Source organism: Podarcis raffonei, chromosome 11, assembly GCF_027172205.1.
Source record: "Podarcis raffonei isolate rPodRaf1 chromosome 11, rPodRaf1.pri, whole genome shotgun sequence".
NCBI lineage: Eukaryota > Metazoa > Chordata > Lepidosauria > Squamata > Lacertidae > Podarcis > Podarcis raffonei.
The window spans coordinates 162,267-189,353 of NC_070612.1; the positions used below are offsets into that span (position 1 = coordinate 162,267).

General features: G+C 57.7%; 1 protein-coding gene across 3 annotated transcripts in view; it reads right to left on the bottom strand.

Moving 5' to 3' along the window:
* Positions 1-9,765: 9,765 nt before the first annotated feature.
* TLN1 (talin 1) overlaps positions 9,766-27,087 on the bottom strand; it is a 51,617-nt gene continuing 34,295 nt past the window's right edge. For all 3 annotated transcript variants that reach the window (XM_053407741.1, XM_053407740.1, XM_053407742.1), the window contains exons 28-56: positions 26,837-27,034; positions 26,191-26,330; positions 25,922-26,015; positions 25,698-25,787; positions 25,445-25,567; positions 25,179-25,322; positions 24,590-24,751; positions 23,537-23,677; positions 23,170-23,351; positions 22,893-23,025; positions 21,244-21,345; positions 20,187-20,357; positions 19,849-19,998; positions 19,137-19,238; positions 18,875-18,994; positions 18,409-18,555; positions 17,903-18,069; positions 17,626-17,809; positions 17,328-17,453; positions 16,900-17,016; positions 16,612-16,797; positions 15,046-15,153; positions 13,314-13,419; positions 13,016-13,140; positions 12,662-12,787; positions 12,170-12,232; positions 11,836-12,018; positions 11,037-11,165; positions 9,766-10,832 (exon numbers count right to left, since the gene is read on the bottom strand). In XM_053407741.1, the coding sequence (XP_053263716.1) occupies positions 10,701-10,832; positions 11,037-11,165; positions 11,836-12,018; positions 12,170-12,232; positions 12,662-12,787; positions 13,016-13,140; positions 13,314-13,419; positions 15,046-15,153; positions 16,612-16,797; positions 16,900-17,016; positions 17,328-17,453; positions 17,626-17,809; positions 17,903-18,069; positions 18,409-18,555; positions 18,875-18,994; positions 19,137-19,238; positions 19,849-19,998; positions 20,187-20,357; positions 21,244-21,345; positions 22,893-23,025; positions 23,170-23,351; positions 23,537-23,677; positions 24,590-24,751; positions 25,179-25,322; positions 25,445-25,567; positions 25,698-25,787; positions 25,922-26,015; positions 26,191-26,330; positions 26,837-27,034 (3,951 nt within the window). In that variant the 3' untranslated portion in view covers positions 9,766-10,700. The remainder of the gene's footprint in view (positions 10,833-11,036; positions 11,166-11,835; positions 12,019-12,169; positions 12,233-12,661; positions 12,788-13,015; positions 13,141-13,313; positions 13,420-15,045; positions 15,154-16,611; positions 16,798-16,899; positions 17,017-17,327; positions 17,454-17,625; positions 17,810-17,902; positions 18,070-18,408; positions 18,556-18,874; positions 18,995-19,136; positions 19,239-19,848; positions 19,999-20,186; positions 20,358-21,243; positions 21,346-22,892; positions 23,026-23,169; positions 23,352-23,536; positions 23,678-24,589; positions 24,752-25,178; positions 25,323-25,444; positions 25,568-25,697; positions 25,788-25,921; positions 26,016-26,190; positions 26,331-26,836; positions 27,035-27,087) is intronic.

The window sequence follows — 27,087 nt, forward strand, 5'->3', positions numbered from 1 at the left end:
CAGGACTGGCACCAAGCAGTAGAGCCAGAAGCACCATGAGGCTGGAAGGCGGCTCATCCTTAGGATCAGCAGAAATCCTGAGGGACCTCTTGCAGGTGGCCCAATGGGGTGGCCAGGACAGGAGCCGGATGATGCAAGACGGGATCCTGGAAGCAGCAATAGTTGCTGTCCCCTACACTCAAAACCCTGCCTGCGCCAACACATCCTGTGAGCTGCAAAGGCTGCTGGGCCTTGGTGCTCAGCTCTTCCTCGCCAGGTGCTGAGGTTGTGTGTAATGTCAGCCTCCTGCCACCCAACCCATTCCCTGTAAGAGGAGGGGAGCAAGCAGGTGCCAGGACTGACAAATGCCCCACAGAAAGGGGGGGCACAGTGCTGAGGCAAGAGGAGCAGAAGGGTCAGGAAGACAGTGCCTGAGCAGCTTACAGAGGGAAGCTGACAATGTGGGAGGCCAGAAAGGGGGTCTTGTCAGGGGGCTGAGCCTGGCATTATGGAAACTCCTCTAAGGGGGTATAAAGCCCAGGCACTGTGGGGTGAATTAGCTGCAGCCCAAGAGGAAGCGGCTGTGGAGGCTGTACTGGGACCCCCCATCCCAGCAGGCAATGGGGGTTCCTTCTGTGGGAGACAAACACATCTTCTCGACAGTAAGTTGAGGGGCAAAGGATCACAGAGCCACCTTGCTAGACAGACTCGTTGCTGGGGAGAGAGCTCTGTGCAATGCCATCTCCCTTGTTTGCAGCAGCGGGAAGAAACAAGAGAGCCCTTCTGCTTCCAGTCACTCTCACACTTCTCTGCTTCCCCGTGTCTTCGAGGCAGACAGATGTCTGTTGGTTGCCTCCCTGAGCACAGACTCCAGGTTTGTAATCAACGATGTATTTTGTAGCCTAGAAGTGTTTTACCTGCATAGTTTTACTGTGATCCAACGCAAGACTGTTAAGTAAGTAAACACCATTTTTAAGCTGACTTTATAAATTGTTGCCTAGTTCTTTGTTAAGAGGGGGAAGCCAGCTAACCTTCATTAGCTGGGATTGCTCAGAAAAGATAAGGCTTGGCAGCCTAGTTTCAAGCATCTATGTTTTGCTGCCACACGTGGGAGACTGGAGGGATAAATTGTAATTAATATATCCCCTCCTAACCATCAATAACCCATCCCACACCTTCCACAGATGGGCCCTCAGTGTGCCGGTGCTCAGCCCCAGCTCTGCTGCCTGAATGAGGCTCCGGGGGGCCCTTGGCTCTAGGCAGTGTGGCTGTGGGGCATCTTGGCTGGTGGATCACAAGAGCCCTCCATAGAGCAAAGACCCCTTCCCACCCGGCCTTGCCAGTTTGCTTGTTTGCTGCACAAGAGGCTTGAGGGGTACCTGGAGGAGGAACCCCTTGGGAGGGAGTCCCGATTCTTTTCTGCACCTGATTTTGTGCTGGGTGTCCTTGGCTCCTCCATGCCCTCTGCCTGAAGGGCAAGGGGCTGTGGGGTGGGGGCACAGCCAGAGACAAGGAGCCAGACACCCACTCCCCAGTGTCAAGGCATGCAGAGAGCTAGTTCCTGTACTGAGTTTGGCCTTCTGAGTAATCATCACTACCTGGATGATACCTCATGTCAGATGGTCAGAGGACAGCTGAAGAGGAGGGGGAGGGCTGGGCTCCTGGGCCTCTGCCAGGGTGGCTGACTGCCCCCTTGGGGGCTGACCCAGCACTGTGGCCAAGGGGAGGGTGGGGGGAGTGAGGAGAGTAGGCCCTGCCAGTCTGACATTTGGCTTGGTGGCAGAGGGGCTGTGGGATTATCGTGGCCTGGCCTGAAAGAACATCGCAACACGGACGGATCCAGCTGGACGTCTTCAGCAGCCCTTGTCTCTTGCATAGGTAGCCTAGGAGATTGGGCTGGGGAGGAGTTGGTGCGCTGCTGGCGCCAAAGACATGAGGTCCTGGAAGCCCAACGTAGGATGCTGAAAGCCAAGACCTCAAGGTAGCTTTCTCTGAAATGCTACCTGCTCCATGTGCAGGCCAGACGGACAGGCACAGCTTGGGGGTCTCAATGCATGGATGAGATTATGGTGTCAGGAAGAGGGGTTTGGACTAGGCAGGCTGGGCCTGTACAAAAGGGTTAGGGTTGGACTGGGATGGAACCAGACTGTTGTGAAAAGCTCCAAGGGGACTTCTCCAAACCAATGGATGCTGAGACAAAGAATCTCTGGGTTCAGTCAACCAGCTACAAATCCACAAAGGATGTAGCCCACATTTTACCAGCTTAACCACAGGAATATCATACGGGACTTTGTTGAAAGCCTTATTGAAATCAAGATAAACTTCGTCCAAAGCCTTCCTCTGATCCACCAAGCTTGTAGCTATTAATAAGAAATAAGGAGGTTGTTTTTCCTTTCTCCTATTGTTTTGCAAAGTGCAAATTTGATTGATCCTCCTTTAAATATGAACTGAATTTAATTTCTCCTCACTCCCTAGTACTTCTTTTTCCTATGCTGTGATTTGTCCCTTTGGCTGCCTTGCTGCAGGAGGCAGGAGACAAGTGGCCCCCACTGCGCTCTCTCTCTCTCTCTCTCTCTCTCTCTCTCTCTCTCTCTCTCTCTCTCTCTCATTCTGTGTGTGTGTGTGTGTGTGTGATGGTTTTGTGGCCTGAGGAGTTTCTCTGGTAACAGATGGAGGAGCTGCTCTCTGGCTGGCCCTCATCAGCACCATCTTCTGCAGGCAATAGCAGAGCTTTTTAGAAGCAGAGTCATGCGTCAGGAAGCCAGTGAATCATCCCGTTTGACAGCCACAACCAGGCTTCTGTGGACGGGAGAAGAAGGGGCCTTATGGCTCCTTGCGGCTCATCCCAAATCCTCCTTAGCCTAGAAAACACACACACACACACACACACACACACACTTACACTTCTTCAAGATCCTCAATCTGGACCCCTCCTGCTGACGATCTACTTGTTATGACTGAAAACCCTAAAAAAAGTTTGAAAAGTGTGCTGGAATTGATTAAAGATTTTGGAGAAGTGACGGCTTTAAGCTGAATATAACAAAAATAAAATTGCTTGTTAAAAATGTAACAACAAAGGAAAAGGATGGTTTAGAAAAAACATAGGGCCTGAAAATTTATCAAAAAGCGAAGTATCTGGGTATTTGGATCACCCCCCAAAATATAAATTTATTTATAAATTCATTTCAGGATAACTACACAAAAATTTGGTTAGAGATTAGAAAAAACCTTGAAACCTGGAATAAACTAAAGTTAACATTTCTGGGCAGGATTTCCCTTATAAAGATGAACGTGCTTCCAAAATTAATCTTTTTATTCCAAATGATTCCAATACTGGGTGAAGTGGGCTGCCTCAAGATATGGCAAAGAGAGATTTCCAAATTCTTGTGGGAAGGGAAGAAACCCACATTCCATGCCAGAGTGAGAGCCAGGTATCCAGACAAACTGTGAGTGAAGGCTGCCCCCCCCCCGTCCCTGGGGGGAACTTGCAAGGATAATTACCCTCAATCATCCTTGTTTTTTCTTTGCTAACAATCTCCCGCTATTGTAGGAGCTGCCTCCATTAAGGCAGGCAGGAACCAGAAGCCAAAGGTTGCTGTAGTTGTGATTCCTGCATCACAAGGGATTGGATTAGATGACCCTCGGGTGTCCCTTCCAACTCTACACTTCTAAGGTTATATGACACCAGGCAGCAAGGAAAGCAAAAGGCAGCCGATTCACACACACAGTCTGCCACCTCTGTCAAAATCTCTATGGAGCAGAACACACTGGCTCCCTTCCACAATGCATGGAGGGAGGGTGCTGCGTGGACCTTCCAGGGAGGGCCCCCACCCTCTCCATCTGAGCTCAGACAAGGAGGAAGGCCCAGCTGGGCCCAGGAGTGGCAGCATCTCCTTACTAAGCATGGAAAATCCACCCCCCCCCCCACTCTGAGACATGTTCTCCCTTCACTGTCAGAGGCAGGAGCCTTCAGAGCACCAGTTGCTGGAAGCCACCAGGGCGGGGGGAGTCCAGATAGTCCTCTTGTGCTTGGGTCTTGTTTGTGGGCTTCCATAACGGGCACCTGGTTGACCACTGTGAGGACAGGATGCTGTCCTAGGTGGGCTCCCTTTGGCCTAATCCAGCAGACCCTTCTCATGTCCTCAACAGTCCCACTGCTGGTGTGTGCCTGCTGGCAATGTGGACCCCCAGGGAACACCCTGCTGCAGCTCCTGCCCCTCCACCCCTTATGGGGCCTTCTGGCCCACAAGGGCTAAGACAAGCCCACCCCCTTCCTACATGGTCCTGCATGCAGTGCCTTTTGCTGCCTGCCGGGTGGGGCTGCGGGGCCCTTTCCTGCCCAGCTCCCTCTGCTGAGAGCTGCTTGGGAATATTTATTCTGCCCTCTATGAAACCTCCCTTTCTGTAGGCTGTGCAAACTTGTTAATTGCTCTGCCCAGCCCCAGGCCAGGCCAGGGTCAGTGCTAGACCCAGAAAGGACTCCTTCCAAACTCTGCTGGAAACCCCTTTCCTACCATGGGAGCATCTCCATTTGCAGCTCCCTGTTTAAATGGCATAGACTCTGTCATCGCCTCCAAACTCTTCCATCTTCTCTGCTAATGAATGTCTAATTACAGCAGGTGCTGCATGTGTGTTCAGCGACCGAGGGCAGAGTGTGCCCCACGCTGCTGGCAGCTCCAGGACGACGCGGGCAGCAAAGGTGCTCCTCTGCCTCCTGCTCTCCCTAATTCCCCTCAGAGTGATGAGCCAGGAACAGGTGTGGGGCTGAGGAAGGGGTGCCTTCCTCCTGGGGCACCCGCTTGCTTGCCTGTCCACCGGCCCACCTGTCTCTCAGATCAGCCCCGGGGGGCTATTTCTGGCTCTGGGCTCAGCGCAGGCAGCTGAGGATTAGGACCACCTCCCCATGCCAATGACGTCACCTCTGGCACAGCTCCGGCTGCCTTGGGAACAGGGCCTGCTCTGGGGGCTTCTCCCCATCTCCTGGGAACAGCTCTCTGGGGACCTGATGGCAGGAGCAGCAAAAGCCCCCCCCCCCAAGAGATGGGGGTTTCAGAGGAAGGGAGAAGAACAGGCCCTGCTCAGATGTGGGGGGGGGGGAGAGCTCCCTTGCGTCCTCTGCCCCAGGATGCTATTGCTGCTGGGATTACAGAGAGGACCACCCAGAAGTGGACTGGGGGGGGCAAGGGAAACCACTCTGGGTACTGGTCCCATTAAGTTAGAGCACTTAGCAGATATCCGCCTGTTAGCCTCGCCGGCCTTGGGGCAGGCATGGCACTCAGGCTTGTCTCTGCTGCACAGGAGCAGCTCCTCAGGCTTTAAGGCAAAGGCTGGAGAGGCCGTGGGGGCTTCCTCCTGGGAAGGTGGGGCTCTGCCCCTCAGCCCCTATGGCCCTTTCCCTCCACAGTCTCTGCTGCTGCTGTTTCTGCACACCTGTGGGGAGCTCAAAAGAAGCTGCTGGCAGCTCAGTGGCCGCCTGCAAGTGTACTGGCTGTTTCTGGGGCACAGGCAGTCTGGTCTGTCCTTGATCCTGGAGGGGGGGATGCTAAGATGTTAGGGAGGGGGCGATAGAGCAACAGCCTTGGCAGAGGAGGGAGGGAGGGTTCAACTGCCCAAGCAGCCTGAGGTTCACACCCTGGCCCCAAACCTGGGAGGGCTGGATGGCAGCATCTACGGAGGTGAGAGAGAAGCGTGCGAAAGGACACCTTCTCCCTTCTTGCTTCCTCAAAGCCCATATGGCAAAGGGAGGGCCAGGCTGGGGCTCAGTCTGACGGAGACAAGGGGCTTCCTCGCAGGGAGGATTGAGTGCAGCGGCCAAGGAGACCCCGGAAGGGCTCTGCGAAAGACACAAGAACCCCTCAGCCTCAGTGGGCCTCAGGAACTGCAATGAAGACGACTTTATTTGAGATGACTCACAATATGAAAGTACTGTAAAATATATAGTGTTATGGCTGGGGGACCAGAGTCTGTTAGTGACTATTAGAAAGTAATAAACGGTAGTATTTAGATAATATTTGGGATATGAAGGGAAAATACAAGCTGCAGAGCTGCGCCAGAATCCATGGGTTCTCCTTGCAGAGCCACTGAGCAACAATGGAGGACCAGCATGGAGTCATTGGGGGCCTTGGCAATGCAAAAGAACTGTGCACCCCAGGAGTGGACAGACAGGAGCATTGGCAGGTGGCCAAGGGGATGGGGACATGATGTCACAGGAAAATCTGTCCTTTTTGAAATCTAAAAGTGTGCTGGGAAGGAGTGGGCAGGACTCTGTGGGCTGCTGTGGAGGAGGCAAGAAGCAGGAAGAGCCACAGACCCTGGTTGGGGGCCAAGACCCCAGGAATCTTGTGCATGGCTCAGCAGAAGCTGGAGCGGCTTCCCTGGCTTGTAAGAAGCTGCACTTCCCAGTGGAAGAGGCATGAACTGCCATCCATGGTGATCTCTGTTACTTCTGCATCCAAAGTGGTGATGGGAGTGGGTGGCCAAGAGCCCCTCAGTTTGGTTCCCCTCGGAAGCCTAGAAAATACCCCATGTCTTTCCTCCCTTTCAGCCTCCCAAACTGGGCAGCCCAGTCAGGTGAGAGGAGCCTTTGCCAGCTGGGGTTGGCCAGGCTGTTTCACCGCCAAGACAAGCCTGGTGGCACCCCCACAGAAGAGCCAGGACTGAGGTGCCCAACAAACAGAGGGGCTCCCCTCCCCCTCTGGGGGGAGGCCAGATTTGGCCCTGGCTGCTCCTGCTGCCTGTGTTTGCAGCGCCATGCCATACCTGGCATTCTTTCCAGGCTACAGAAGTCTGCAACTGCTAAGGAGACGCTCCCATAATAAATGCCTCAGGACTGCAGCAGAAGAGGGAGAGCCCTGCATGTGGGGCTCAGGAAGTGCAGTGGGTGAGGTCTTGTGGGGCCAGAAGGCCTTCCTTGCAAGAGAGGCAGGGAGGTGCCAAGCCAGTGGGGTCACCAGCTAGGCAGGAGGCACATAAAGAACAGGGATGGAGGTGGTGTTCTGGTCTAACCCAGTGAGCCTCTTGGGCTTGCCGATCAGAAGGTTGGCGGTTCGAATCCCCACGACGGGGTGAGCTCCTGTTGCTCGGTCCCTGCTCCTGCCAACCTAGCAGTTCGAAAGCATGTAGATAAATAGGTACCACTGTGGAGAGAAGGTAAACAACATTTCTGTGCGTTCTGGCTTCTGTCACGGTGTTCCACTATGCCAGAAGTGGTTTAGTCCTGCTGGCCTCACGACCTGGAAAGCTGTCTGTGGACAAACACCGGCTCCCTCGGCCTGAAAGCAAGATGAGCGCTGCAACCCCCGAGTCGCCTTTGACTGGACTTAACTGTCCAGGGGTCCTTTACATTAAGAACACAATAAGAGCCTGCTGGATCAGGCCAATGGGCCTTCTAGCCCAACATCCTGCTCTCACAGCGGATAGAGAGTTTTCCCATGGGAAACCAGCAGACAGGGTGGATCCGAGCCCAAGAGGCCTCTCCTCTGGCTTCCAGCCACTGGGATTCAGAAGGCAGAGCAGAGCCATCGAGAGCCTCTCCTCCTCCATGAATTTGTCTAATCCTCTTTTAAAGCCATCCAAGTTGATGGCCATCCCTGCCTCCTGTGGGAGGGAGTTCCAAGGGTTAACTATGCCTGGATCATATCAGTAGCCCCAGTAAAGACTTTGGGCCATGCAAGCCCAACTTCTCATGGCCACCCAGGGGCTCCCTCTCAGCCCGCCTTTCTTTACAGGTTTTGGTGTGAAAAAGTACTTTGCATGATGCACTGCGCTAGAAAAGACGATGATGACCACCACTGGCCCAGCACCCTGGATGTCTCCATTACCCCCCCCCCCCAGGTGGGAGCTTTGCTGCTGGGGCTGGAGGAAGGACTGCTGGGTGCCCTCCCTTGGGGCAAAGCTCCCTGGAGGCCTGGCTGTCACAGTGGCAGCCAAGGGGGCTGAACCCTCCCCTCGTCTGCAGGAAGGCGCCCCCTCCACCACTTAGGTGCCCTTAGAGGCAACTCTGGGCTGTGCAAGAGAAGGGCGGCCAAGGGGCTTCTCCACCCCCTCAGCCCAATTTCCCAAATGGGGACTCCCCCCCCCCCATGCCAGACCTGTGGCTGGTCCCCTAAGGTCGCTCCGCACCATCTGCAGAGAGGAAGCAAAGCCACAGAGACTCGAGTCTTCCTTCCTTCCTGCAGCAGATAGAGGCTGCGCTGCACTGAGTGTCCTGGGGCAGAGAGGCTCTGGGGGCGCCTTCATCCTCTCGCTTCTTGGGGGAGCTTGGCTGGCCTCCCTGCGCAGCGCTTCCTCCAAGGGGGGAGAGACTCAATTATTGCCAGTGGGAACTAAGGGACTCCTGCCTTCTTCTTCTCCCAGGCCTTTTAAACTGTGTGTGTTGCAATGTCTTTGCTATTATGGTATGGATGTTTGTGTTTTTATGTTGTAAACCACCCTGTGATCTTTGGATGAAGAGCAGTAATATAATAAACCCTTCTCCTCCTCCAGCCCAACTCCTTGCAACACAGGAATCACAGCTAGAGAATCCCAGACAAAGATGCCCAGCTGACCTGATTCAAAACCTCCGAGGGAGAGCCCAGCATATTCTGAGAGAGTCCATTCCAATGTTGAACAGCTCTCACTATCAGAAAATTATTCCTGTTTAGTCAGAAACTCATTTATGCCCATTAGAATCCATTGGTTTGGGTCCTACACCCCAGAACAGGAAAAAACAAGCTTGTAATAGCCCTTTATGGATATCTGAAGGCAGCTGCCATATCTCCTTTCAGTCTCTCCTCTTATCCAGACTAAACATTCCTAGCTCCCTCAACCGTTCCTCCCAAGGCTCGCCTTTTCTGCACGTTCCAGCTTGTCAATATCTTTCTTAAACTGGGGTGCCCAGAACTGGACCCAGGACTCCCAAGTGTGCTCTGACCAAGGCCGAAGAGGGCAGTGCTAGGACTTCCATCTGGACACGAGATTTATGTTGGTGCAGCCTAGAAGAGCATTAGCATTGTTTGCTGTTGCATCTTGCTACTGTTTCATGCCAAGCTTATGGCCTACTAAGACCCCCCGAGTCCTCATGTACTGCTGTCAAGCCAGGTGCCCCCCCCCCAATATCTATGTGCAACTGGTTCTTCCTGCCCAAGTGCAAAGCCTGGCTGTCTCTCAAGAGGTTCATGAGACAGAGAGGTTCTCTCTCAAGAGGCTCATGAGACAGAACTTGACTTGCAGAAGCCATGCTGGCTATGCTTCAGCAAGGCTTGTTCTTCTATGTCCTTATTCTGTATATATTGCCTGTGATTGGTGTGGGCACACAATTTTGCCCCCAGAGGACATGAGTGTGCATATTGAGGGGGACAGTCCCCGAGATAGGGAGATCTGTAATACGGAGTAAACACACCCTTACTGGGGGGTTCAAGGACATGTGCCAAAGGTCAAGGGAGGACCAGTTGAGATTGCCCAGCATTTGTGCATGTTCTGCAAAGAGAGACACTCCCCCCCCCCCGTGTCTCAGCAGGCTTTTCTTCCTTTCAGAGGAACAAATGGGAGTGACACCTCCTGGGACGGGACGGACAGGGCTGCCTGCGGGATGTGTGAGTGGGGCTGGGCGGGGTTCCCTGCTTACGGCTGCAGAGAATAAGGCAGGCACTAGACTGGCTCTGAAACTCTTTCCAATCTTCCTCAGGCTCTTCTTGCCCCACAGCTGAGCCCCATGCATCACCCTCAGGATGGTCGAGTGGGGAAGAGAGACCCAAAGGTTGTGGGGGGGGGGCGTTGCACCTGTTCCACACCACTGAGAGACGGAAGTTGCAGGGAAGCCAGTTTATTCAAGGCAGGCCCTTTGCAGGCCTGGGGGGGTGGGGTGGGGGCGTGTCTGGTTCTTTGTGTGCTGATCACACACACCCCACAATCCATAGACTCGTGCAACTGTATAGAGTTGGAAGGGACCCTAAGGGTCATCTAGCTCAACCCCCCGGGACACAGGAGTCCCTCCACCCGCCTCCCTTGGATTCCCTGACATAGAAAGGACACAGGCGGCTTATGGATGTATCAAAATTACAAAAGGTGAGAAGCCTCAGCAAGTGTGGGGGGGAGGGTTTCAAAAAAGGGGGGTGTCGAGCCTTGTGGTTTGGGGGTTGCAGCACAAAGCGAATTTGCTGCTGCTGTAATGGGGGGGTCAGGGCAGGACCTGGAGGGGGGCAGGCAAGTGGGTGCCAGAACCGGGGGGGGGTGAGTTCTGGGCCCACACAGGCAGGCACTTGGGAACAAGAGCAGCTATGACAAGAGAGGAGTGGGGTGCAGAGGCCTGGGGGGCAGCAGGCAGAGAGGGGGCTGAGGGGGGCTGCTGTCTCCAAGCCCCCCGGCTCCCATTTAAGGCACCCAATATTTGGTTGGAGTGGAGGCTAATCCACATTGCACAGTCAGGCCACAGGCAGCGACCCCCACCCTCCAGAGCGAGAGGCAGGCTGAGTAGCCAAGGCACAAGGAAGGAAGATTCCTGGAAGAAAAGGCGAGGGGGCTTGGGGAGCCTCTGCCCCCCCCCCCGACGCTCTTCCTGGAAGGGCAGCCCAGAGCGTGCCACGTGGTGGGGGCCGTGGGGCAGGGTGGGCAGTGGCAGGCCTCCATCTCTCCCTGCTCGGGAGGAGGCCTGGCTGGTCCTTGCTGGGGGCGGGGGTGTCGGCATTAAATAGGGGAGCAGGGGGGGCCGCGGTGGTGCTCAGGAGCAGAGGCGATGGCGGAGCTCAGTTTGGCCCTTCGTCCCGCAGCTCCGAGGGCAGGAACTTGTACTGCTGCTGCCGGATCATGGCCAGCTTCTTGCGTGCCTCCTCCAGCTCCCGCTCCTTGCGCAGCATCTCTTCCTGGGCAGCAATGATCTGGGGGGGGGGAGCAGGGGAGACCGTCAGGTGGAGGGGGGGAGCAGCTGCCCCATTGCTTGCCAGCAGCGCCTGCACTGCGGGGGGGGGCACCTGGCACTCCCCCCTTCCTCGCTTGCAACCACTGGGGGGGCCAGAGTCCCACCTGCCTGCAAAGGCAGCCTCGGCCCCCTGCCCTCCCCCCAGCCCTCCCTGGGGACTCACCTGCGCAATCCCGCCCACCATCTTCTCTTTCACCACCACAGTCTCGTTCTCCTGGTCCTGGAAGGCGGCTGCTTTCTGAGCTGCCTTCACCAGGTTGTCGGACGCCCTCTTGACGGCGTTGCCAGCGGCCTGGAAGGGGGGGAGAGAAAGAGGGCTGGGACTCTCCCCCAGGATACAGGCATGGGGGGCAGGAAGGGGCTGGCCAGAGGAGGCTCACCAGCCCTGGCTGCCTGCCCCAAACCAGGCGCAGGAAACTTTTGGGATTATTATTATTATTTTGGTGTTGGGGGGTGGGATTAAGTCTGGAAATAAAACCTTCCTAGAAGGCAAAATAGTCTAACAGCCGCATCGCGGGGCATGAACTGCAGGAGAGCAGAGCTGCCCTGGGCTGTCCTTTCGCAGGACCCTCGCCCATTCCCCCTGCCCACAGCCAACTGCCCCCCCATTTGGCTTATGCTGGACACAGGGTGCAGGGTGAGGGAGGGGTCGGCAGCGTGGGGGGCCAGGGGAGACATGCCCCCCCACAAGCCCTTCCTGCCCACCCTTGAAGACTTGCTGCTCCCAGGATTTGGAGAGCTGGAAGGGATCCAAGGGTCATCTACTCCAACCCCTGCACTGCAGGCCACAAAACGAGGCCCCCCTGTGGGAAAACTCAGAGCAAAGGCCGTCCTGTACCCCCTCCCAGGACTGTGCTGCAAGGGCGCAAGGCAGGTGGGAAGCATCAGCCGAGCGGCCCCCTCCCTGCGCCCGACTTGGGTGTTCCCGAGGCCGCAAGCCTCCCGTCTCCCCGCTTCCTCACCTGCAGGCGCTTCATGGCCTCCGAGTCCTGATCCGCCTTGACCTTGCAAGCCACCAGCAGCTGGGCAGTGGAGGCGGCCACCTGCTTGGCGGAGGAGATGAGCTTCTCCTCGCTGGCGTGTCCCTGCACAGCCGCATTGGCCGCCTCACACAGGTTGTTGGTGGCAGCGGCCACCATCCGCGCCTTGGCAGGGGAGAAAGGAAAGCGAGTGAGCGGAGGGGGAAGCCGGCCGGCAGCTCACCCAGGCTCCCCTGCAAAGTGGCTGCAGGTGGGGACTGCGGCCCCTACAGGGGAAAAGGAGGCTCCCCCCCCCTTTGGTCCCCTTCGTACTCACCGCTGAAATGAGGCCCTGGGACCACTGGCCGTCGTCCAGGGCGTTGGCAGGGATGGCACCCACCTGGCAACAGAGAAGGCGGAGGGGGTGAGCCCAAAGGGTCCCCCGGAGGCCAGGCCTCCCCCCAGATAGATAGATAGATAAACTTTATTTGCATTAGCCAACGGCCATAGCAACATAAAACAAGCAACATATACAAATAAAATATATACAAATAAAAAAAGACAGCAATGGGTAAAAAGGGCAATCAAATGACCAAGATTGTCATTCAGATAGTGGCCCTTAATCTCACTGCGCCCTCGATAAACCTAGCAACCTTTGCTGTTGTCTGAACATTTTGATCTGATAAAAGAAAGAACGATGTGGCCTCAGATGGGCGGCCTGGGATGGTAAGTAAGAGTGGGGTGATGATCTCATTCCTCAGATCTTTATAAAGGGGAGAGGACAGGAGAACATGAGCCACTGTCCGCCCCCCCAGTCCACAGGACTCACCTTCCCTTGGGCCACCAGCTCTCTCTGGGCGGCTGAGGCTGCTTTCACCAAGGCGCTGGTTGCGGCTGCAATGGACTTGGCAGCCTCCAGAATCTGCTCCTCAAAGTTCAGGCTCTCGTCTGCCTGCTGTTGGGGGGGGGGGAGCAGAGTCAGCGGGGAGAGAGGGGGGGGGATCACCTGGCATTGTTGCAGGATTTTGAAGCCCCCCAAACCCCACATTCAGAGACCAGGCCAACAGACCCCTGGGAGGGACTAGGGTGGCCTCCAGCAGCAGCCCCTGGGCAGACGGGTGAGGGGGTGAGGGTGGCACCTGGGGGGCCCAGGGGCCCTCCTGGGGGCAGCCCAGCTACCCACCTTGGGCTTTGCCCGCGGCTTCAGCTGCTCCAGCTTCTTGGCGGCAGCCTCAATGGCGGCAGCGGCGCCCAGCAGCTCGTTCTCTGCGATGACGGTGGGATCCTCGGGGTCCACCCATTCCGTCCCTGGTGGGAGAGGGAAGCAGGAGTCAGGAGGACAGAGAGCCATTCCTCCCTCCCTCCCCACCCATTTTGTTCAGGCGGGCATTTCTGCCCCCTACTGGCTTCACTTTCTCCTGCTTCAGAGGGGTCCTTTCCGGAGAGGGGAAGCAGGGGGCCTCCCCCGGGGAGCCACCCACCTTTCATGGCCTCCGCTGCCTGGATGAGCTCCGTCACTGAGCCGGCCACTCGCTTGGAGTACGCGGCCAGCTGCTGCTTCAGGTCATGGCTTGGCTTCTGGAGGATCTGGAGGAAGAGCGGGGGGGGGGGGACAAGGGGTGAGCCGTGCCCAGACCCACAGGGGGCAGGGCGGAAGGTGGCGCATGTCTTGGGGAGGGGAGGGTTCCCCCTGGCAGGGGCTCGCCTGCAGTAGGGCACCCAGGGGTGGGGGCCGTGGAAGACGTGGACACCCTGGCAAGAACCACAAGGGAGGCCCCCCCGGGGGTGTAGGGGGTGAAGAGGAAAGTCCAAAGGAAGCCTGGGGAAAGGGGCAAGGAAGGTGCAAGAGGCTGAAGGAGGGAGGGGGCAGTTTTCCAGGGAGGGGAGAAGGTGGAAAGAAGAGCAATGGAGGTTCAAGGCCACACAGACTTCCCGGCTCCATGAGCTGCCCAGCAGCAGCAGCAGCAGAGCAAGGGGTCAGGGAGACCCTGAAGCAGGCTGGGCACCTCTTGTCCGTTTGCATTGCTTAGTGCAGAAAGTATTGATCTGATGTGCAGAAAGATCTTTCCTATTCTACTGAATTCAAGAGGTTCTGGAAGCTTCTCTGTGTGAAAGAAACAGGCAGAAGGTTCCTGGTGTTTGGGTTCTTCCTTCAGAGATGCTGAGTACAGTTGGCTTAAACTGGTCCTCTTATCTCTTCTGTCAAGGTCATGCTGACTATAATAAGAGGCCAGAAGGAGCCTGTTTTTCTCTTTCTATCTCTTTTCCTTCTGGTGTTCTGTACATAGTATGCTTACTGTTATGGTTTAGACTTATTATAAACTATTTTAAGTTTAAGTTGAGTCTTCTGCAGCTGGACTTCTTATGGACAGGGCCAATCCTGAATGTATTGGATTTGTGAGCATGATGCTCATTTGCCTTCAGGAGCAATAAAGCTCTGCTGGATGAAATATAATTGCCTCCGGTCTATTTTTTGGGAATCTGCAACGTGCTTGTTGCTCTGCTAACTACACATCACAGTTCTGCTCTGGATCAATATTGAGTAGAATTTCAATGACACCTCTAAGGGAGGCTGCTTGGCCTCAGATCTCAGAATCGCAAGATTTAAAGGGACCCCAAGGGCTCATTTAGTCCAACCCTTTGCAGTGCAGGAATCCCAGCTGCCCTGATCCCGGGGAGCAAGAAACCTTCTGGGCTGCACCCCTGAGAATGGGAAGACCTTCTATTGCCCCTCCTTCCCGCAACACAGAGAGGCAGGCAGAACTGCCGGCTCAAGCTAGTCATGGCCGAGCCGGGATTAGAACCCAGAACACCACTGCCCACCCCTGACCCAAGTGAGATGTTAGCCACACTGCAGCCAGGACTGGCTCCCCGCGGTTATTCGCCACGGCATCCCAGAATCCAACACAGCACAGCAGAACGGCAGGCACACAGCAAGGGCCCAGAGTTAAGGGGGGCAGGAGAGCCTGGCTCACCCCTCCCTTCTGCCAGGAGACTCTCCCCCCATGCACCCCCCCCAGGTGCCACACACTCCCATGCAGGGCACTCCATACTCACAGGCTGCCCAGAAGAGAAAGAGAGGAGAGAGAGAGAGAGAGAGAAAGGGGGTGAGCAGGGAGGAGGAGGAGGCTGCTGGGGGGGCAAAGGGCCCCCGCCCCGAGATCCAGCCTCTGCCACGCAGGGTACAGGGCAGAGGGAGGCACACGCACTCACCACCAGCACGTGCTCCAGCAACTCCAGGTAACCGTTGGCACACTCCTTGCCAAAGCGCAGTGCCCGCTGCCGAACCTCCGCGTTGGCCTCTGGGTGGTAGGCAGCCTCCTGCAAAAGCCCCACGGGTGAGAAACAGCCTAAGGCAGGAGCCTGGCAGGGTGGTGCCAGGGCTGGGGCACTGGGCACAGGAGAGAAGCATCCGGAGAGCCCCTCTGGCTACAAGCTCTTCCAAGATCCTGGCTGAGCCGCCTTTGAATTGTGGAACTGGCAGGGACCCCAAAGGCCGTCTAGTCTAGGGTTGACACATGTCTGGTTTCTCCAGACAGGTCCTCTTTTTGGGGTGCAACATCTCAGTCTGGGCGGATTTTTTGAATTTGCCAAAATGTCTGGGTTCTTGCAAAAAAAACCCCCAGGAAGTGTGCATGTGAGGATCACTCTTAACCTTTTCCTATTTCTACAGTGCGCCCACATGGTGCATTTTGGGATTGGGCTCATCATCAAACGGCAGATTGGCTGCTACTGGTCCTAGACCTGACCTCTGTTGGCCATACTGGTGCCAGTAAGCTGCCCGTGAGCAGATGGGAAAAACTCCCTGGAGGGGGGTCTCTGCTGGCACCTTCTTGCTCTGTCTCCCCTTCCCCACCCCAGTGCCTTGTCCACTGATTGCAATTAAGCTGACTCTATTTTGCAATATCAGAAAGATCTAAGAAAAGAAAGAGAGCGCTGGCTAGTAAAGAAGACTCCCCCCCACCGCTCTCTCTGTCCTAATTAAAAGCTTTGGGGGGCATTTGGAGATGAACCAACTCACCTCGGCTACCTCTAAACACAATTCTTGAATGTAAGTTAAAATACACAGCTCTCATGGAAGGCCAGGGAAAGCCCCCCTCCCCATTTTTGTGTGTGGGGTGTGTGCCCTATTTTATACATCTCGAAATCTTAGCAGACTGAAGAACCTAGAAAAGAAAGTGCTGGGGGTTGTGGGGGGGGGGAGAGTGGAGGAAATGGCAGAAGCACTGGGCACCCCATTCCCCCCCTAAAAGCTTTGCTCCTTTCCTTTGGTCACCGTTCTGCTTGGGTCTTCATATTGTATTTCTTCTTGCCCTTATGTGACCCCCAAACCAAGGAGATTTAGAAGGCATTTGAAGGCAGCCCTGTGCAGATTATAAATGTTCCATGTTTTATTATGTTTTTATATATGTTGGAAGCCACCCAGAGTGGCTGGGGAAACCCAGTTGGGTGGGTGAGGTATAAATAATAAAATTATTATTATTGAAGATGATGTCCCTATTTTCACTGGAAACATGTTTGAGGGTACAGTGTGCCCAGTGTGTGTGTGCCATGGAAGGTGAGGAGGCTCCATGAGGCTTTTTCGCTCTTCAAAATAAGGCAACCCTATTCTAGTCCAACACTCAGAATTTCAGGATTCGCACCTGGAGCCTCGTAAATGCACTGTCCCCCCAGCCCTCCACTGACCATCCAAAGGGGTCCTGTGAGCTTGCCCCACCTGTTTCCAAAGATGCCCCCCTTCAGCTCCCCCCACCATGAGCACGCCCCTCCGCTCCCCACCTTGCAAGAGCGCAGCATGTCGGCGATGGCGCGGCGGCTCAGGTTGGCCGTGGCAATCACATCCTCCTGCCGGCACGAGTTGCCAGCTGCCACAGCCTTGGCAGTCGCCATGGTGATGCCTTTGGTCATGCGGATGAAGTCCTCCGGCGTTGAGGTCTTGGCGGGCGGCACCTGGGAGCAGAAGACCTGCGGGGGAGGGGAGGTGGTCAGCCTGGCCAGGAGAGGAGGTAGAGGGTGGGGCAGAGCAGGGGGGCAGCAGCCCCAGCCCCCTCCCGCCAACACACTCACCGCAAGCTCCTGGCGGATGTGCTCAATTGTGGCTTCCAGCGCTCGGGTCCCCTTGGTGGCTTCGTCCTCCACGGCCTTCACCGTCTTCAGCAGCGACGTGACGTTGGTGACCATCACCTGCCAAGCAGAAAAGGGGTGGCCTTTGGGGGGGAGGAAGAGGGCTCCCTGCTCCCTACCGCCCTGGGGGAACCTCCTCCCTTGTGTGACCATAGACTCTAAGCATTGCAGAGGGGGAAGGGACCCCTGGGGGTCATCCAGTACAACCCCTGCCATGTCACAACCAAATCATCCCTGAGCGGTGGCCATCCAAGCTCTGCTTAAAAGCCCCCAAGGAAGGAGAGCCCACCCCCTTCCGAGGAGCCTGCCTTCCCTACAGACCCCACTCTGCCCCCCCCCACATGCCCATGGCCTGCTGCAGAGCCTCCCACCTTGGCCGAGTTCTTCAGCTGGTAGACGGCTGGGTCATCGCCAGACTTGCCCGCGGCAGCCTTGGTGGCGCTGATCAGGTCCCCGAGGGCCTTGGCCACGTCCTTCACGGCATTGATCAAGACCACCTGAGCGCAGAGAGGAGAGAAAGAGGACATGAGCAGAGCCTGCAGCTGGATCAGGCCCAAGAGGGTCGCCCCACGGGAAGCCAGCAAGCAAGATTCGAGCACAAGAGCCCTTGGGTGGTCCAGGGAAGGACAGACCCAAGGAGAGGGGCGACCCAGCCATTGTGGCCCTTACCTGCGTCTCGGGGTCCTCGGAGCCCAGGCTGGCGGCCCCCAGCTTCACCACCTCTGAGAGGCGTGTGATGGTGGCCACAGAGGACTGGGCAGCCTGCGCCAGCTTCTCCTGGCTGGCCGTGGCGTTCTGCACCAGCACCTTGGTGTCCTCCACCAGTGCCTTGGCCGTCTTCAGGATGCCCTCCCTGCCAAAGAAATGGGGTGGGGGGGGTTAAGAGGTGGCCAGGAATTCTGGAAGGCCTGTTGGAGGCCGCACAGGAACCGCTGGGGGCCACTACCTGTGGTCGGCAAAGGTCTCTGCATTTTCGCGGTTGAGGGTTCCGGCCGTGGCAAACATGATGGTAGTGTCCAAATCCGCAATGATGCCAGAGACAGCGCTGGCTGCTGTGATGCAGGCCTGGGTTCCCCGGTTGCCTGCCTGGAGGGCGGCCAAGACGTGGGATACCTGCGGAGGGAGAGAGGACAGCTGGCCTCCCATCGGCACTGGGCTAACCCCCAACACCGTCCCAGGAGAGGATCCCGGGGGAGGAGACAATGCAGGCATGTGTTGGTGTGGAAAAATGTTAGGAGGGGATCTGTTCCCACAGTGGCTGACCAAATGGCCCAAAGGGAAACCAGCACGCAGGATCTGAGCATGAGAGCCGCACTCCACACCTGCGGTTTCTGGCCGCTGGCATTTGGAAACACTGCTGCCTCCGAGGGGAGAGCCCAGCCGGCAGAGGCCACTGGGTGCTGGTGCCCCTGGGCCCTGGCCTCCCCCCCCCAAGCCCAGGCAGGCAGGCACCTTCTCGGAGACCCTGCGGGCGCACTCAATCAGCTCCTTCTTGGTGTAGGTGTCGCTGGGGCTGCACTGGAGGGCTCCGGCCTTCGTCACCAGCGCCGCACAGCCGTGGCCCAACTCCTGCACCCGGTTCTTTATGTGGGAGCCAATCTGGAGGGGAAAGAAGGCTGTGGGAGACTGGCTGCGTGGCCCTCATCTTCTGCCCACACCTCCGTGTGCGGCCGCTGCTTCTCTCCCCCAGCCCCACAAGACCTCCAGCCACCCCTTCCCCCATTCCAGCCGCCAGAGGTGACAAGGTCCTTCTCAGCCAACCCACTTGGGGGCGCTTCTGGGTTCAGGAAAAGAAGGCAGAAGAACCCAACGTTTGATGCCCTGCCAGGCCAAGGCTCACAGCTCTGGGCAAATCAACCAGCTCCCCACCACATCCCTCTCCCACTGCCCAACCACCAGGGACGTCCCCCCTCCTCACCTCATCGTTCTCAGCCGTGATGGCAGCCGGCTTAGCCTGGAGCGCCAGCTGTCCGTAGTCGCAGGTGAGCTGGTTGGCCAAGGTGCCCAGTTCGTCCGGGTTGGTGGTGGATTTGGTGACCTGGAAGAGAGTAGGGACAGTTGGAGGGGGAAGAAGAGAGGGGCACCCCCAAATCCTGGCAGAAGGAAGAGGGGGTTCTCAAAGGGGCCTGCCCCAGATTACCCCCCACGGAGGCCTCCCCACAACACCCCCAATGCCTCACCATCTCCTGGACGGTCACAGCTATGGCCTTGGCGGTCTTCACCATGGTGGTCTGGTAGTCCACAAAGGTCCCCTCTGGCTCTCCCACGGGGCCCTCATCCAGCTGGGCGGGAAGAAAGAGAAACGTCTCCTTTCAGAGGACACCAAGGCTGCCTCTGACCCCCAAGCAGCCGAGCTCCACCGCTGGCCCTGGAAGCACCTGGGCCTCTGAGGTCTCTGCTGCAGGAGGCCCACCCCTGGACCCAAGAGGCACCCAAGAAGCTCCCAAGGCCTCTCTGGCCGAGACAACCCTGTGGGGGGAGGGAACGTCCTGGGGAAGCCCCAAGGCGGTGGGTTGGAACAAAGGCCCCGGGAATTCCAACGTAAAAGGGAGCAGACGTGGAATGGAAATCAATCCAGCAAACACAATCGACTTCTGGCGAGAGGAAAGGCCAGATTGACCGTCTTTCTGATTGCTCTCTGCTGACAGATCATTACATGGTGATGGACAGCAATCAGACAGAAGGTCTGGTGATCAAATCACTCTGGGATAAAGTCACGCAAATGCTCTGACCAAGGCTGTTTGAGCCAAGGAACTGAAATCATGTTCAAATGCCACATAATAATACTTTATGGGTATAAGATCTACTTCTTCTCTTTCTTAAACATTTATGGGACAAGATAATCTGTAACCAAAAGAGTTAAAGAGTAGCGCTTTGGGGAAGGAGTCGCACCTGGTTGATGGCTTGAGTGATGGAGTCCACCATGCCGCCAACCACACCTGCTGCGCTGGCCGCCTCGTTCAGGGTGGCCGTCAGGTCCTCCACGGCCTCCTTCATCATCTGCGCAGACTCCTCCAGGGCTTCCTGCGTGTGGGCTGCTTGCTGTGGGGGGAGAAGGCGATGCATCACCTGCTCTCCCAGAGGCACCCCAATGCTCATCACCCACAGGCGAAGGCTCTCTGCCGCTCCCCACCTGAGCAGACACTGGTGTGGCGCTCCCCACCTGCCCGGCAGGCCCCTCTGGGAACGGCAGAGCCAGCCTCCCTCCCTGCCCCACACCAAGCTGGCACCTTGGGGTTCCCTCCGGCCTCCTTGGCCGTGTAGAGCATCTGAAGGGCCGACTCTGCCAGCGTCTTGGTCTGGTCCAGGAGGTTCATCTGCTGCTGGCTGTTGAGGGTCTTGGAAGCAGCCCCCACGGCCGCCAGAACCAGAGGCTGAAAGTACTGAGCCAGCTGAGAGACCTGGAGGGAGAGAAGGGGCAGGTGAATGGGGCGGGGGGGGGCAGAAGCAGAATCCCAGTCTCCCTGGCAGGGGGCACACAGCGCCTGGGAGGCCAGCCCTCCTGCAGCTCCTGCCTTAGGCACCCTGGGTGCAGAAGAGGGCCACGTCCCAGAGAGGACACCCCCCAACGTTTTTTGCCATGTGATTCAGTCACAATGAGCATAACCTCAGCAGAAGAGGAGAACCGCAAGGAGGGAGGCAGAGGAGGAGGAAGGAGAGGTGAAGGGGCTGCTCTGGCACTTCCCTTCAGCGGCCTGAAGAGTCTGCCAGGAGAACCCCTCACATGCCACTCTATGCCACAGGAGGGCAGGAGATCTCCCCAGCGAGCACCAGGGGCCAAGGACTGAGTTTGCTGCTTTGCTCATCAGCCTGGTTGCCACGGAATTGAATGCAAAGCCACAGGTACACCAGGGACCCTGGAGAAGAGCTCTCTGGCCACACCTGAGGCCTCGCCCTCAATGCCAGGGCAGCTGGACTGCCCTTCGCTCTCCCGCCTGCAGCTCCTTCCAGAATCCCAGGCCCACAGAAGCTCCCTCTCTGGCACTAGAGGTCCAAAGCCTCCCCCTTGCTTGCTGGTATTCTTCCCCACTCCAGATATGCCATCATCCCTCGCAGGAAGAGCCCAAGCCAGGCCACTGGCCCCTCTGGCGCAGGGCTTCCTACACAGGCTGGCAGCAGTGGCTCTGCAGGGATTCAGGCAGGTGGGCTGCCAGTGGGGACGGAAGCAGGAACCTTCTGCCTGCCCAGCAGTTGCTCTGGCCCTTCCTCACCAGCAACTCTCGTTAGGCAGCCCTTCTTCCAGCACCCCCCATCCCTGCCCCCACCGCCAGCCCCCCATCCTCTTACCTTGTGCCCCAGCTGAGAGGCCTCGGCTCGCGCTGCCCCAGCCACTGGCTCAATGAGGTTGCTGATCTCCTGGACGGCCGTGAGCATCTGGTTGTGCAAGGCCTGCGAGGGAGAAGGGAGGGAGGGAGAGTTCCTGGCAGGCCCATCTGGGGAAAAGGGCACAAAGCCCACCCGCCTGCTGCCGTGAGTGGGGAAGACCCAGTTGCTCAGAGTCAGAGCCCCACAGGTTCCCCCCTCCCCACAAACACTAGAGCCCAGCAAGCCCTGCGGCACACGACGGCTGCTCCTGACTGGGAAAGTGTTGCAGGCACGGCAAAGGGACTGGGCAGGATTTGTCCCATGTGGGCTGTGGGCCCGTTTTTCACCAGTAAAAATGACTGGTCCCCTGCCCACCACTGGCATCCTGGATGGCGGCTAATGGATTGGGGTTGAATCCTGACAAGACAGTGTTAGGATATAGTTCCATTCCACCTTAAAAGGGTCAGGCATGACTGTTGTGTATCACGTGGCCGTTTACTTCCAGCACAGTCTGCTGGGAACTTCCGTTGTATGTTGCTTTTGCTATACTGCTGTTTTGCTGGACGCGAAAGCAATCAGACATGTTTTCTTTTGTTCCTGAGCTATGCTGAATAAAATGCTGTTCATTCTGCTTGCACATCTCTCTGTCCGCCTCTTCTACTGTGAGGTGATTTACACACTCTGCTGACAGAGTGTGAACAGGTCTCTAAACGTATCTGAGGCTCGTGTCGCTGGCTGACTGATGCTGTTCCATGGGAGATGGGTGATCGTCCAGAGCCAGCTGGGGGCCTGCCTGATGCCCCCGTCTCCCCGGCAGTATCCCAACAGACAGAAGTACTGTTTTTGGGTGACAGGAGGCAGGCAGGTGTGGAGGATTCCCTGGTCCTGAATGGGGCAACTGTGCCGCTAAAGGACCAGGTGTGCAGCCTGGGAGTCATTCTGGACTCACAGCTGTCCATGGAGGCACAGGTCAATTCTGTGTCCAGGGCAGCTATCTACCAGCTCCACCTGGTACGCAGGCTGAGGTCCTACCTGCCCGCGAACTATCTCTCCAGAGTGGTGCATGCTCTGGTTATCTCCCACTTGGACTACTGCAATGCGCTGTATGTGGGGCTACCTTTGAAGGTGACCCGGAAACTACAACTAATCCAGAATACGGCAGCTAGACTGGTGACTGGGAGCTGCCACCGAGACCACATAACACCGGTCCTGAAAGACCTACATTGGCTCCCAGTACGTTTCCAAGCACAATTCAAAGTGTTGGTGCTGACCTTTAAAGCCCTAAACGGCCTCAAAGGCCCAGTAGACCTGAAGGAACATCTCCACCCCCATCGTTCGGCCTGGACACTGAAGTCCAGCTCCGAGGGCCTTCTGGCGGTTCCCTCCCTGCGAGAAGCAAGATTACAGGGAACCAGGCAGAGGGCCTTCTCGGTAGTAGTGCCCGCCCTGTGGAACACCCTCCCATCATCTGAAGGCAGCCCTGTTTAGGAAAGTTTTTAAAGACTGATGTTTTAATGTATTTTGTTGGAAGCCGCCCGGAGTGGCTGGGGAAACCCAGCCAGATGGGCGGGGTATAAATAATAAATAAATAAATTATTCTTATTATTCTTATTACTCGCTCGCTCACTCACCTCCTGAGAGATGCCCTCGCGAGGCGCCAACTGCTGGCTGATGGCAGCCAAGGATGCCTGGTCCACGTCCCGAATACACTTGGTCAGCAGCTCAATGGCCTCGTCGCACTCCCGCTGGCCAGGAGCCTTGTCTCTGCCGGGAGGAGGGGAGACCATCAGCGTGGCTGCACCCACCAAACACCCAGAGCGGCCAACGCCCTCCCCCTGGCACAGCCCTGGCAGCACGGGAAGGCATGGCAGGCACCCAGCACTCCCACCCGGCCGCTGTGGTTCTCACCTCATGTTGGTGATGAGCTTCTTGATGGAGTCGGAGACGGTCCGCGAGTGTCCGGCCAGCACTGACCACTTGGGCGGGTCCTTTGGGTTGACGGCCAGAGAGCGAGCTGTCTGGATGAGGCCGGCAGAACTTTCCAGCATGGTCTTGGCAGACGAGATGATGGGCTCCATGGCTCTGCGCCCCTGCGGGGGGAGGGGGAGCGCCAGGTGGTCAAGGGGAGGCTGGCGAGCAAGTGGGGGCACAGCTGGGGCTCTGAGAAGCCCCCCACCAAGTCTAACTCCCTGCTCCCCCCAAAAGGATGCTGCCCTTGGCAGCAGAGGAAATATCTCCCCACCAGGCCCTGACTGGGTCCTGCCCCCCAACTTACCTCTGGGCTGATCTGAGCAGGAACGGTGGCAAACTCTGGGTTGGAGGCAAAGGCGGTCAGGTTGTCCACGGCTTCAATGAGGGGGGAAGTGGCCTCGCGGCAGCGCTCCCGGTTCTCTGGGGTGAAAGCCCCGTCCAGAGCCTGCAGGGAAGGACAGAGGGATGGGCAGCACTGGCCTTTGGGCTTCCTCCCCACGGATTAAGCCCACGGCCAAAGAGGACGTGGGGCTGCCAAGGTGGACTCCCCACTCCAGCAGCTCCTCCAGGGACAGGATCCCCTGAGCTCCCCAGGAGCAAGGCCAGGCAGTTTGGTCTAGGCTGCCGGGGGGGGGGACTAGTTCCCTTGTAGAAAGCAGGCCCTTTGGGTCGAATCCTTCAGCTCCAGCCCGCGCCGCTTCTCCCCTGAATCTGTCTTTTGTCAGATGCCAAATACTTCTGGGATTGCTCAGCCAGCAGCTCTGTTCCTGGCAGGCGAATCTCCTGGCGCAGCAACAGAAATGAGCCTCCTTTGACTTTCAGCAGCTGCACCAGCAAATTCTCCAGCCTGGATCTGAGGCTTTTCTCTTTGATTGTTGTGTTCATGAAGGTAATGATCTAATCTCTAATCTCTAGTCCTCATGCGAAGGACCACTTTCCACTCTGTATCACAGACCCCAAAGCCCCCTTTCAGAGCTCCGGCCCCTGGCTCAAGACTGGCTCCCCAGGCCGCTTCACGGGCTGAACCCCAGAGACTGGAGCAGGGAGCCCTTGCTCTGCGTGGGGAAATGGGGGAGCTCTCCCTTGGGAGCTGGTGGTGGCAGAGCAAGGCCAGGGAGGGGCTGCCTCAACAATGCTTGCCCTTGACCAGAGAAAAAGAGGTGGGGGGGGGGAGAAAAAGAGCTTGAGAAAGAGAAAGAGATGGGGTGGGGGAGAGAGAACACAAAAGAAAGAGGGAGAAAAGAGAAAAAGATTTAGAGGGGGATAGAGAGAGAGAGAGAGAAAGGAAGGCTTCCCCCTTCCCAGGCTCATCACAGTGTCATCCCACCCACACACCCTGACACCTGTCAATCAGTACCTTGATGGTCTTGACCAGGTTGGCGGTGCTGTTGGCCACCTCCTTGGCAGACTGGACAAACTGGCGCTTGGCCACTGGGTTGGCGGTGCGAGATGAGGCCAGTCGGCAGGTGTTGCAGAGGGCAGAGGTGTGCTTGGCCACAATGGTGGCGGCTGAGAGGACCTGCGGGAGGCAGGGGAGGGTCCTCCAGGTTAGGCCATGGCAGGTGGACGGTAGCCAGGGAGGTGGGGGGCTTTCAAGTCCTCCTGCCTGGCCCCTGGAGACGGGCATGTGGAGACTTGTGGCCCAGGGCACAGGAAAATCCTTTCTTCCTTCCCCGCTTTGGGACCCCGGCTGAAGCCTCGCCACCACGGCAGGTCTCCAATCTCCCAGTCCGAGGTGCCTCCTTGCTTACGGCACCGTCAACGTATGCAGCTGGACTTGGGCGTGTTGCTGGCCCCTTGCGGGACTTTCTCCCTGACGAAGGACTAAGCCAGCAAAAGCACAGACAGACACACATACGCCTCACAAGGGGCTCTGGCTGGGCTCCACCCCCCCCACCCCATGGCTCTCTTGCACAGCCTGGGTGCTGCGCCACCCGAGGGCTCACCTGGGACTGGGTGCAGGCCGGGTCAATCAGGTTCTGGCAGGCCATCTGGATGGCTTGGTTGGCTCTTGCAAACTGGGTGGGGTCCACCAGGCCTTGCTGTCCCGCCTGGCTGTTGGGGTCCGAGACGCCAACCAGGTAGGCAGCCTGGGAGCAGAAGGAAGAGAAGCGAGCGGTGTGGGGTGGGTGAGCAATGGAGAAGCAATACGCTCTCCCTGTACCCCAAAAGGAGAGGCCCCCCATTCCCTCATTTCCCGTGGCCCCCCTACCTGGGCAGCTGCTTCCGTGAAGCCGCAGAGGGCCTTGGAGGCGGTGCTGATGGAGTCGCCAAACTCGGGCAGCTTGCTGTTCTTGGCATTCTGGGAGATGCCGGCCATGGCTTCCCCCAGGACCTGCAGAAAGGAGGAGGGGAATGGGTGGGTGCCAGGCCTGGGAGGGGAAGCAGAGCCCCCCAGGGCTGGGGTCACAGAAAGCAGCCACTGCCCGCCCCCCAAAAGAGAGGGTCGCCCCCTGGCTGCTCACCTTGGAGTTCTCCATGACACTGTCCAGGCAGTTGAAGTACGACATGTCGTTGACAGCCTGCGTGGGATTCTCCAGCAGCTCTCGCACCGTCTGGGGAGGGGGAAAGGCAGCTCAGGGCTCCCCCACCACCACTGCAGGCCCCTCCTAGAGACTCCCCTCCCGCCTGGCAGGCTGTGGCCCCCCCCACAGCAGCCCCCAACCCCCTTTGCTGCGCAGAAGGCTACCTCCAGCTCCCGCAGGGCGTTGTCGCACTCCTTCTGGCCGGGCGCTTGCTGGGTGCACATGGTGATCAGCTGGTTGATGCTGTCTGTCACGGCCCTGCAAGGACAGAGGCAGCCCATGAGCCCCTCCCGTCCCCCCCCCAGCCATGGCCGGCCAGCCACTCTGGGAAGGAGCATCCACAGCTGCTTGGACGAAGGCCAGCCCCAAAGACAACACAGAGCATCCCCACTCTCAACTCCCACCCTTGCCCCCTTCAGGAGGGAGCCCCTACCGGGCAGCGGCTGCCAGCTGGTTCTTGAGGTTGGGGGCCGCAGGGTCGGCAGAGAGGGCCTTGGCAGCCAGGAGGAGCTTGCTGGACGACATGGAGATGCTCTTCAGGTTGGAGACCACCTGGGCCTGGGCTTCCCTGGACTGTGGGGAGAAAGGGAGGAAGGCAGAAGGAGGGGTCACTCGGCCATCCGCCCCAGGCCAGGGCCAGGGGGCCTCGCATTCATCCAACAGCCCCACTGCCAGCCAACCAGCTTGGCATTGGCTCGTTCCTTAGGACGAGGGGACACTCCACTCAGCACCTGCACCTGCTTTCTTTACTACGGTTGAAAAGCCACATAAAGCCAATCTGCTGTTTTGCTAGGGAGCTGTCAGGGCTCCCAGGCCCAATCCAGCCAGGTGCTGAGCCTGAATGCAGGAGCAGAGTGGGACTCCCCGCCTTGCCCTCCGGGCTTTGCCTGGGTCAGTGAAATGGCCATTTTGGCAGAGCTCCGACTGAGCAGCCTGTCCTTCTTCCAGAGCCCATCCCTCCAGGGAAGATGCCCCCCTGGCATTGCCCACCCGAGTCCCTCTCTAACCCCACTGTGTGCACACACACCTGCAATTTGCCCCCCTGCGTACAGCCCTCCCTCCCCAAGGGGGTCTCTTACCGGCGACTGGCCGGCCATCTCCACGCCGGCCTGCAGGAACTCGTTGAAGTCTTGGCCGAACTTGCCGGAGGCCTTGGCCAGGTCCTGGGGGGTCCCGCGAGACGCCTGCACCAGCTCCGTGGCCGACTGGTTGAGGCCAGCAGCTGCCTGGTTCAGGTGACTCTGGGCCTCCTGGAAGTTTTTGCCACTGGGGGGGAACTGGAGGACAGGAGGGAACGAGAGTCAGCTTCAGGCATGGGACTCACAACAGG